At 39.0% G+C, this 11,644-nt stretch overlaps 1 protein-coding gene across 1 annotated transcript in view; it reads right to left on the bottom strand.

The window, feature by feature from the left end:
• Nucleotides 1-212: 212 nt before the first annotated feature.
• Nucleotides 213-11,644, bottom strand: part of SH2D1A (SH2 domain containing 1A) — a 20,273-nt gene continuing 8,841 nt past the window's right edge. Inside the window, exons 2-4 of the mRNA XM_007952437.2 lie at nucleotides 7,081-7,144; nucleotides 1,990-2,134; nucleotides 213-253 (exon numbers count right to left, since the gene is read on the bottom strand). Coding sequence (XP_007950628.1) covers nucleotides 213-253; nucleotides 1,990-2,134; nucleotides 7,081-7,144 — 250 coding nt within the window. The remainder of the gene's footprint in view (nucleotides 254-1,989; nucleotides 2,135-7,080; nucleotides 7,145-11,644) is intronic.

The raw sequence follows: 11,644 nt of genomic DNA, 5'->3' as shown, positions 1-11,644 counted from the left end.
ACCCAATGGATTTTTTTTCCTCAATCATTTTGAAGCTCCTCTTATCTACAAAGTCCATTTCAATTTTAGCATCCTGCTCGATGCTGCCATTACAGGACTATGATAGCTTTAGAAAAGCATTTGTAGCTCACTGAACTAAATTATCTACAATATACAAGACTTAGTATATATTTAAATTATTGAAAATAAAGTATGAGGTGTTTTATTTTGCTTCATGGTGCTTTCAGGCAGACATCAGGGTTATCTCTTCTCCCTAAAGAAAAATAATTTAAAAATCAAGAAAAGATAAACTTACGAACTGTTAGAATTACAAGTTAATTCGAACTTGGTTGTTGTATGCCTTCGAGTCAATTCCAATTCTTAATGACCCTTTGTGACAGAGTATAACAGCCCTATAGGGGTTCCTAGGCTGTAATCTTTACAGGGGCAGGTCACCAGGTCCCACAGAGCAGCTGGTGGGTTCGAACCAACAACCTTTCATGCCTCATCAGGGCTCCTGAACCTGAATTTGTAATCATAAATTTTCCAACTGCATTAAACCCACAACAATATAACTTATATACCTCAAGCAATTAGTACTTAAAATGGAATTATATTTTTTTAAAAAAAATAGATTACTAAGATGAAAAGAACAATTAGTGAATTTGTAAATTAGCATTCTTTTTACATTTCTATTATAAAAGCTAACTAGTCATTAATTTAATTCACCACTTGAGTCTAATTGTCAGTTTATGTCTGAGTCTGGGTCCTTGTCAAAAGGATATAACCATTCTTTTTCTATTATCGTAAATATTTATTGTTTCAATCGAGAGAGGTCCCCTTACCCCAAACAAGAGACTAACACCTTTTGGTAGATGAATAAGCAATCACATATCACCCAGCTGTAGACACTGGCTGGCTTTCTGGCTTTAGCTTGACAAAGACCCTGAAAACATCTTAGTTCAGGAGATGTAACAACTTGTGCTAGTGTAATAATAAAATCTAATAATTTACTATCTCTTTTGCCATAATGAAATTTCATTAATTCAAGCACCACAAATTCAGAAATCAGGATGATGTGGGCCAAGCTAACATTAGCTTTTACATCCCTGAAGAAAAAGAAGACTTGACTAAGTAAAGTAAAGGACAATCCAGATGTTCTCTGAATTATCTAATCTTTCAAATTAGTAGTGTCCAAATTAGTGAAGTGAAATGGAAGATGGGATAAAACCCAAAAAACCAAACCCATTGCCGTGGAATCCATTCCGACTCACAGCAACCCTATAGGACAAGATAGAACTGCCCCATAGGGTTTCCAAGGCTGTAAATCTTCGCAGAAGTGGACTGCCACATCTTCCTCCCATGGAGCAGCTGGTGGGTTCAAACCTCCCACCTTTCAGTTAGCAGTCAAGCGCTTAGCCACTGTGCCACCAGAGCTCTTTAAGATGGGATGAGAGGGGTTAAAAGATTGTGAGCTCATATAATTTGGGGTATTTTTGCAGAGTTTCATTCAAAGTTTATGGTCTGTTATTGTTGTCTTGTGCTGCCCAGTTGACTCTCGTTCCCGGTGACCCATGTGTTACAGAGTAGAATTGCGCCAAAGGGTTTTCTTGGCTGTAATCTTTATGGAAACCTCTCTCCTGTAGAACCACTGGGTTCAAATCGCCAACCTTCTGGTTACCAGCCAAGAAAAACTCACTACCGTGGAGTTGGTTCCAACTCATAGCGACCCCTCCTTGGGTTTCCGAGGCCGTATCACTACGGAAGTAGATTGCCCAACCTTCCTTCCAAGCACAATTTGTGCCACCAAAACTATCATTAAAAGTTTGTACTATAGTATATTGAAATCACATCATGTAAAAATGTTCACCTCTCTCCCTTGATTTGCTGGCTACATCAACTGTCTAACTCATTTTTCTTACAGAACTCCCCACAACCATATGGTTATGAGTAAGTTGACTCATAACTCTGAGCTTCCAAAGTCTACCAAAAATTACCAGTAAACCATACCTGTAGTACCTTGTGTACTTCTGGGAGAGGGCTTCTTCTCGACTGGATACTGCAGAGGTATTACAATGCCTTGATCTGGCTTCTGAAATGCTGAAATGAGATTTTTTATTTTCCGGAAAAATCTTTTATGTACCCCAGGAGCTGTCTGGAAAATAAAAGGCCAAGCAAATTATTCACCTACCTCATCATACCAAAAAAGCCCACAAAATGTGTGAAGAATGCTTAGAGAGGTAACATTTGTGTAACTTGTTCAAATATTTGAAAACATAAGGAAGAAGGAAAAACAACATCCCAGAAGAGCTTACTTTGGTTGGCTGAATTTCCCTGCAAGAGGAGCTAATGAGCTGTCATTTCGGTTCTCCCAAGGGTAGCATTAGTTTGTACAAGCTCTTGCTCATCGCCCTGCCCTTCCTTCCTGCTACCCATCATACATCCCAAAGCTCTAAGGGTATACAGGCCATTACCCACAATGAATTCACCAACAGATAGGATGCAGTTAAACAAAAAAAATAAATAAAAATAAATACACAAATCCTATAGGTCATTAATAAAAAGCCCGAGGAACCAAAAAAAAACAAAACAAAACAACCAACAACCCATCCTCCCCATTGTCATTGCACAATATAAAACGCTACCCAGGAAATTACAACTGGACCGTTGTGACACAATACATAGCTAGAAGTCCTCACACTCTTTCACTTCACAATAGGTCCTGCCTCATCCTTCTCATTATTTTTTTTCTTCCTTGAGAAACTTCCCTATCCTTCCCAAAATTGCTCTCTCCATCAGGACATCAACACTTTGCTGTGACAAGATTTTCTCTCTGACACAAAAATAAAAGACTCTATAAGGTCACATTTCTTTTGTTTTTGCTTGTTTTCTTTTAAAGAGGTCGTTATTTGCAGGTGACTATTAAAATATATTCCTTCCCTGGCATCCAGCCTCTTGCAGAGACACTCACAACCGTTTCCTGCAAAAGCTTATGAGCCAAGCTTTAGGCATCAACTCCAAACTGTCATTTTACATGAAATAAAAGAGTATTGCTATGAGCAATTGAACAATGACTAGTTTTTTTTAGAAAGTTGTTTTTCAGCTATTCCATCTGGAAGATTTTTGAGGTAGGAGCTGTTTGTTTCTTAGCATTTAATGAGAAAATGTGAAGGCTGGCAGGCAGACTTCTGTCAACTAGACTAAACGCTGGAGATAGAACACAGTTCATTGTAAGTCTTGGTCATTTCCTACATCGGCGTTAAGTAATATTTCATGGAAAACAATGCAGAAGTCTCAGTAGAATGTTCTTTTTGGTTCCAAGTTAGGCTTACACAGCTAGAAGCCTCAATAGATGTAGAATATCCTTCCGCTCAGCTCTGTCCCTGCGGTCAAAACACTTTCCTGAAACTCAATGCGATCTCATCTAAAATAATCCATGGCCATTCTTGCAGGGGTCCAAACAGTTCTTTGGCTTCTCAATTGCATCTACAAACTGTAAAGCAAGCTATAAGCACAGAATGCTTCATTATGCCTGCTTTTGATTTTTTTTTTTCCCCAAAGCACTTTCCCATCTCTTGCTCCCCTATTTCCTCACAGACTGTGGCCATTTGGTTGATTCACTTCTTTTCATTTGACAGATAAGAAAATGGAAGTACAAGAGATAAGTCAGTTTGCCCAAGGTCACACAGATAACAAGGGGCAGAACTGGCACTTGATCCCAGGACCTGGTCTTTTGCCTTTCAGATATGGACTGTACCAAACAGGTTCCAGTAAAGCTAGTCACCAACTAGAAGAGAAACTATGCACTCCCTCAGCGTGGAAAGATTTCAAACCAAACATCTCTTTTAGCTGTTCTTGTGGCTTGTAAAACCATTTATCAACAAAAGCATCTTTTCTATGGAGACTGATATGCAGTTAACACTTGGTTATCCATGCTAACAGAGAGGAATAATAGCACTGGAGATATAAAAGCGATTTGAATTTGGGACGCAATGCTTCATTGACAAATGGATGACCTAATTTAGAGTGTTTTGCTTAGATTAATAACTAAAATTATTCAGTATCTACTGATAATCAAATACCCAGAGAAGCCCAAAGGCACTGAAGTCAGCAGGGAGAGGTCAGCCATGAGTTAAAAATAAAATTTTAGCTCCGGAACATATGATTAAGTTAATACATTAGGCAATAATCAAATTGAAAAGTCCTTCTAAAACTAGAAATTCATATGATAGTTGTCCTTCATAATTCAGTCAATCCAGGGTTTATTCTCCTTTCAGTCTTTGCAACAATTTCCAGACTTCCCTAGATTTCTAGAACAACCTTTGCATGGACCACAGAGTGCTACTGCCACGATATTCCTGCAGTGTGGCAAACCAAAGCGTTGCTCAAAAAAAGTAGTATAAATATCTATCATGTACCCAATTGTGAAAATAACTTCACCACAAAAATCGCACCATTGACAACTCCCATCCTGTCATCGGACTCAGCTATTGTTCATATTTGCACATCTCTCATACTGTCGCCTCTTAGTTATCCATGGAAACATGTTTTGGATCACAGCTGGTCTTCAATATGCTCTAGAGAAAGCTCTTGCAGTCAGGTGGTGTGAGCTCTGAGAATAAACACTAATTTAATATTTACCTTAGCAAAACATAACTAAGAAGGCAAATTTAGTAGATGGAAAAAGATGTAATATGCATTTCAAAAATAAATCTAAAGGGTTCTTTGAACTGTTTTCCATGTGGGGCTAATCCATGCCAATCTTCTGCTCTCTTAGTGCAGATAATTGCAATATTATTATATAAATGAGATCAGATCAGACAACAGGATGAGGGAGTCTTTATGTGCAATAAACCCTGTCTTCCTTAACACGATCACAAAGCATGGAACAATCTGCATAGGCTGTTACACTTGCACCAGAGAAAAGTAAGTTTAAAAATCAAGTTGTTAAACCCTAAAATTTTGAGATCCTTTCCATAAAGGCTATTCGTCAGCAGCTGAAGGCTACTTCTCTATGTTGTTGTTGTTATGTGCCGGCGAGTCGGACCCGACCCATAGCGACCCCTCCTTGGGTTTCCGAGGCAGTATCACTACGGAAGTAGATTACCCACCCCATCTTCCTTCCGAGGAGTGGCTGGTGGGTTTGAACCGCCCTTCTGGTTAGTAGTCAAGTGCCTTAGCCACTATGCTACCAGAGCTCTATAGAGAAGGGCTATTTACATCAAATATATAAGTATATATTTGTATCAAATTATATACAAATATGTGTATATCATACATAAATAGCCTTCGTAATAAATGAAGTTTAACTTCTTTTCCAATCATCTTGACCGTGATGCAGGGAATTAAAAAAATAATAATAAACAGCGAAAAAGAATTTTGATTAGAAATGGTACTGCTTTTCCTCTCATTAGTACCACTGCATTAATTATCCTGATATAAAGCGACAAGGTTTTTGACAACTTGCCCTAGTTCATCCTAGAAGTTCAAAATATTTGTGGTCCACAATTTGTGTATTTTCGTTTATGGATGAATTTTTAAAGGTAAGAGCCATTTTAATTCTTTTTTTGGTCTTTAGGTGGGTTTGAACTGCCAACCTTCCGGTTAGCAGTCAAATGCCTTAGGCAGCATGCCACCAAAACTGCTCTATAGAGTTCCTTAAATGCATAGATTGGTTGAGTTATTGACAAGGGTTGATTAGTACTTGTGTTTTCAAACAGCTCATAAAGAAGTACTTTCACGATAGAGATAGGCTGTTTTCAAGGGTCAGAAACCAGAGAAAGCATTTGAGGGGGAAAGTTTTCCACTGGCAAGATATGATCTGCTACCCTGTTCATGAAAATGCTCTACAGGCACTTGGTGGAATGGTATAGTGGCTTTTAAACATTTTTAAAGTAGTAGAATCCTTTCTCCCTAATGAAATCCTGCTCAGAGTCCCAGCTCCTAAGTAAAATCACAGAAGGGATCTGCTCAGATTGAAGCCAGGCTGGAAACCAAAAGCACTGCCACTTCTCTCCCCTTCTCCCCCTGCCACCCCCAGCTAGTACCCAGGCGCTCAGGTAGAACTCCAGGATCCTGCAGAGTGTAGTCTACAAACCACTGCAATATTCTCTCCTCTGTATTCCACCCATTCAAGTGCCGCCCACACAGCTCAGCTCAGTGCTGCCTCCACACGTAATCAGCAGCCCTTCTCTGAACCTCTACGCTTAAGTTAGCCCTTGACAAATACAACCTTATACTGTTTGGCTATTTTAGGGAGCCCTGGCGGTACAGTGGTTAAAGTGGCTGCTAACCAAAAGGTCAGCGATTTGAACCCACCAGCCACTCCATGGGAGAAAGACGTGGCAGTCTGCTTCCATAAAGATTTACAACCTAGGAAACCCTATGGAGCAGTTCTACTCTGTCCTGCAGGTTAGCTATGAGGTGATGGCAGTTATGTTTGTTTTTGGTTTATTACATGCAAGGGGTGTGGCTAAGAGCTTCCTTTATATGCATTATCTCATTTAATCCTCACAATGACCCCTATGACTAAGGGACTGTTCTTAGGCTCATTTTACAGACAAAGAAACTGGGTCACAGAAAAGTTGCTTGCCCAAGGTCATATAGAGCTAGTAGGGAGGGGTGGGGCAACCAGACATGGAATCTGGGGAGACCGGTTACTAGTATTTCCCCAAGGGCTCTTAGAAAATAGGAATCATGTTTTTCAATCTCCTCTCCCCCACCCTTCCCCTAGCCCCGTAGCACCAACACTCATATTAGTATCATTCAGCAAATTATTGCTGGTTTAATCATTTCATCCATTTTTGATACTTGATATGCTTGCTAAAATTTCAGAGAAATTTTGACACAATTTTTCAGCTTTCAAAATCTTTCCCCCAAAGTCAGACCACTCTACGCCAAGGTGGCTGGACAAGACTGGGACCAAAATTCTCTCCAGGCTTCTTAATGATCCATGAACAACTTTGGATTGAGGCTTTAGTGATCTGAATCTGATGAATATTTTGGTAATGTATACTTTGATTGCACTTTTATAAAACCAGCCTAAATTTCAAACACTTCCCTGATGCCCACAGAAGCAAAAAATCAATAAAAGAGCTGTACCTCGGCACTCCAAGAACCTGTTTCTGTCTGGGACACTCGGTATGTATAAATGTAACCTTGATACCTGTGAAAGAATAAACTTCCATTACTGAAAAATCCCAAAAGAACAATGGATGCTCTCAACTAGAGCTTACCATTACATATACATGTTACGTATACTGGCATACACGTATATGGCACCATCGCATACGTAGGAAGAAAAGTGTGGAAAATCTAACTTGCTGGTACAAATACCCTATCAGCCTAACTACATTGCCAAGTCAGCCTTCTTTCTTTTTCAGTTTTTGGAATTGTGGTTAGCTCACACTCCTAAAGACCTGATTTTTATCTACTTGAAAGAATGTTTAGATGGAAGGAAACTAGGGACCTGTTGTAATTGGTAAAAACTGTGATTTTTTAAATAGCTTTAATGAAGTGTAGTCTTATGTTTAAGTACACATAAAGCTTTAAGTGAAAACAGCATTTCAGTAGGTTAAAGTACTGTCAGTCCTACTTAGAAATAGTAATATTAATCATAATATTAATAATACAGTAATACCATATGACTACTGTAATATAGAAGGGGCTCTGGTGGTGTAGTGGATAAAGCATTTGACTGCTAACCAGAAGGTCAGTGATTCAAACCAACCAGCTGCTCCACAGAAGGAAGATGGGGCAACCTACTTCTGTAAAGACTTATAGTCTCAGAAACCCAATGGGGGTCACTATGAGTCAGAATTGACTCGATGGCAGTGAGTTTGGGTTTTAATAGTATAATTATATATAATAATCCATACATTAGTTTATATTATTATATAATATGCTGTTGTTCTGTACCATCAAGTCGATTCTGACTCATAGCAATCCTATAAGATGGAGCAGAATTGCCCCCGAGGGCTTCCTAGGCTGCAGTCTTTACGGGAGCAGATCCCAGGTCTTTGCTCCCATGGGTTCAAACTGCCGATCTTTTCGTTAGCAGTCCAGTGCTTAACCATTGCACCACCAAGGCTCATATGATATGATATGATGTGATCTAATATAATAATAATTTGAATAAAAAGAAGTACTGCTAAAGTATTCAAAAGCAGCTTATCGTTTTAACGGGGTAAGCATTGTCCACCATTACTTGGTGTATATGTATGCATATTGTATATCTGTAAAATTTATCTCCACTACACCGAGAGTTTCGCATGCCTGATCTCTTTTGGACCCCACAACAATCCTATACACTTTATAGTGTGCAATTCACTTCATAGATTGGAAAACCGAGACTTTAAGACGTAACCAAAGCCATACTAAATGACAAGCCAAAAAGCTGGGATTTGAATCAGGCCCATTTTAACTCTAGAGCTGCAGCTCTCAATCCCCACCCTGTAACGAGTATATATTATTTATTATATTTTAGGATATGAGGTAGTACAACATAATTTGCCCAGCAAACTTTCACTTCACAGAAAAGTAAACTTCATAGTGAATTATTTCAAATTATGAATCTGAACTGAATCAATAGGGTTTCATTTAATACATTTTCAGACTGCTTTTCTTGAGCACAAGTTTGGGTCAATATTAGATCTTTGATTAGGACCTCCAGTAACCTCTCGTTAAAATAAATGTGTTCAAACTTACAAGAACAGATAATGCTAAAGCATTCCAAGCAGAAGGTCATGATTGAGTAATGGAGCCTGTTTGCCATGAAATTAACGTCTTTAAATATGTGAATTAAATTCCTATACATTTAATCAATATTCATCAGTACTGATTACCTAAAGGGCAAATAAGTGCACCTAAAACCCTCTACACTGTGTCATTTGACTTGTGACACAGGACAAAAGGTCAATTTAATTGCTGGCATTGTTATATGAAATGTTTCATTTTTGTTATGAAGGTTTTCCTGGAATTTTTAGATCTTATATAAAGCAGTTTGAGATATGCCTATATCTAATATGCTGAATAAATGTAAAATATTACAGCGTTAAAATCTTCTTTTAAGCAATAGAAACCTATCTTAAAGCCCACTGATTTCAGTAAGTACTCTACAGGGAACAAGGCAAGAGCTTTGATTTCCATTGTTCACCTTGGGAACTTGAAACTTCCAGCTTTAAGTGATTTTCTTAAAGACACACAGCAAAATGAAGATAGAAGCAGGGAAAAAGCCTAGTCCTTCAGTTTCGTTTTCCCCAATGGGAAGCAATTCATGTCAGTAATTCTGTATCGTTAATGGTGACATGAAAGTGCATTATTTAAAATCTCAGCAATAATGTAAGCACAATCATAAGCAGTCAGTTTTTCACTTTCTAAAACAGTGGGCCTCTGAAAAATACAATGAATCTATCTTCCTACTATCATTCAGCCTCATTTAGTCAAAATAAATGAGTCTGTTTTGAAAAAATTATTTCCTAACGAATCTGATTTTATCTTACTTTCAGTTAAGCAGCAGGAACCTGAGTACCACTTCAAAAGTTCTTACCCTCTTCAATCTCTGAACCTGGTGTCAGTGGCTCATAAAACTTCTCATGATTAACCCATCTAATGTTAACAATCTCCTACCTTCCCCAACTCCTCAAATTTCTGAATGAGCAAAATTGCTTTAAACCCCCAAATTAAGAAATTGCCCATCTGTTACACTTTCAAATTGCTGAAGCAACTGACCACCTGTAGTCAACTCTCATAATAATAGGTTATAGACGGAAGAGATCTGAAACCATGCAACTCAAATTGCGGTCGCGGGCCTGCAGCAGCAACAACACCTGGAACCTTGCTAGTAATGTTGGATCTCAGGCCCACCTCCAGAAGTGCTGAATCAGGATCTGCATTTTCGCGAGCTCTCCTGGGTGATTTGCATGAACAAGGAAGTTACGTCAGGACTCATCCAAAATGCACAGAGAATGACCGGACCTCGACAGGAATATCAATGGAGACTTTCCCAATGCCAGGCTGGCTCCTTTCACCCACATGAGGCACTTCTGTCTCCCTCCCCCTTAGTCACTTAGTCTATGCTTAAAGACTGTAATTTAATTTTACTATAAAGTGAAGTTTTGTCAATTGTTTTAGTAGAGCTGTTTATCAATCATTACACTCCCTTCCCCCACAGGATTTTGTTGTTGCTGTTGTTGTTGTTATGTGCCTTCGAATCGGCCCGACTCATAGCGACCCCTCCTTGGGTTTCCGAGGCAGTATCACTACAGAAGTAGGATTGCCCAACCTTCCTTCCGAGGAGTGGCTGGTGGGTTTGAACCGCCAGCCTTCTGGTTAGCAGTCAAGTGTAGAGTTTTATTTTCTGTAGTTTGTATTATGAAACAGTGATTTTATAATATAAAATTAAATATTGAATATATTTTTTCAAACTACACATACCCTCTCCTCGTCCACTGGAAATCACTGTTCTAGAAAATCAATTGGCAGTTTGTAACAAGACCTATAAAACCTTGCATATTTTTTACCCAATAATCTTGCTTATCTTCACACAATCTAAGGAAACAAATCAAAAGGAAAAGGCAATTGAACAAATATTGTCATAATAGTTCTATTTTTGATAGTGAAAACAGGAATCAATCTGTTAGGTGCTGTCAAGTAGGTACCAACTCATAGCAACTCTATACACAACAGAACACAACCCTGCCCAGACCTGTGCCATCCTCACAATTGTTGCTAGGCTTGAGCCCATAGTTGCAGCTACTGTGTCAATCTGTCTCATTGGGAGTCTTCCTCTTTTTGCTGACCCTCTACTTTAGCAAGGATGATGTCCTTCTCCAGGGATTGGTCCCTCCTGAGAACATAACCAAAGTACTGAGATGAAGTCTCCCTATCTTCCTTGTCAAGGGCCATTCTGGCTGTACGTCTTCCAAGCCAGATTTGTTCATTCTTTTGGCACACCATATTCAATATTCATAAATAATACCATAATTCTAAGTCATCAATTCTTCTTCAGTCTTCCTTATTCATCGTGCAGCTTTCTTGTACATATGAGAAAAATGAAAACACCATGACTTGAGTCAGGCACACCTTAGTCCTCAAGGTCACATCTTTGTTTCTTAACATTTTAAAGAGGTCTTTTGCAGCAGATTTGCCCAGTGTAATACGGCATCTGATTTCTTGACTGCTGCTTCCGTGGATGTTGATTGTGGATCCAAGTAAAATGAAATCCCTTGCAACTTCAATTTTTTTCTCCATTCATAGTGATGTTGCTTATTGGTCCAGTTGTGAGGATTTTCGTTTTCTTTATGTTGAGGTGCAATCCATACTGAAGGCTGTGGTCTTTGATCTTCATCAGTGAGTGCTTCAAGTCCTCTTTGCTTTCAGTAAGCAAGGTTGTGCCATCTGCATATCGCAGGTTGTTCTTTTGACAATGAATGTGATGCCATTCCTCTTCACTTTGTCATTCCTGGCATAGTAGCCTATATGTATGTCTGGTTCAAATGGTCAATACCAGTCCATCTTAGCTCACTGTTGTTGTTGTTGTTATGTGCTGTTGAGTCAAACCCGACTCATAGCGACCCCTCCTTGGGTTTCCGAGGCAGTACCACTACAGAAGTAGATTGCCCAACCTTCCTTCCGAGGAGTGGCTGGTGGGTTTGAACTGCCAGCC

The sequence above is a fragment of the Orycteropus afer genome, unplaced genomic scaffold, assembly GCF_000298275.1.
Source record: "Orycteropus afer afer isolate SDZICR_OR568_19922 unplaced genomic scaffold, OryAfe1.0 scaffold00337, whole genome shotgun sequence".
NCBI lineage: Eukaryota > Metazoa > Chordata > Mammalia > Tubulidentata > Orycteropodidae > Orycteropus > Orycteropus afer.
The sequence above is the reverse complement of the archived record's forward strand: the minus strand, read 5'-3'. Positions and strand labels throughout refer to the sequence as shown.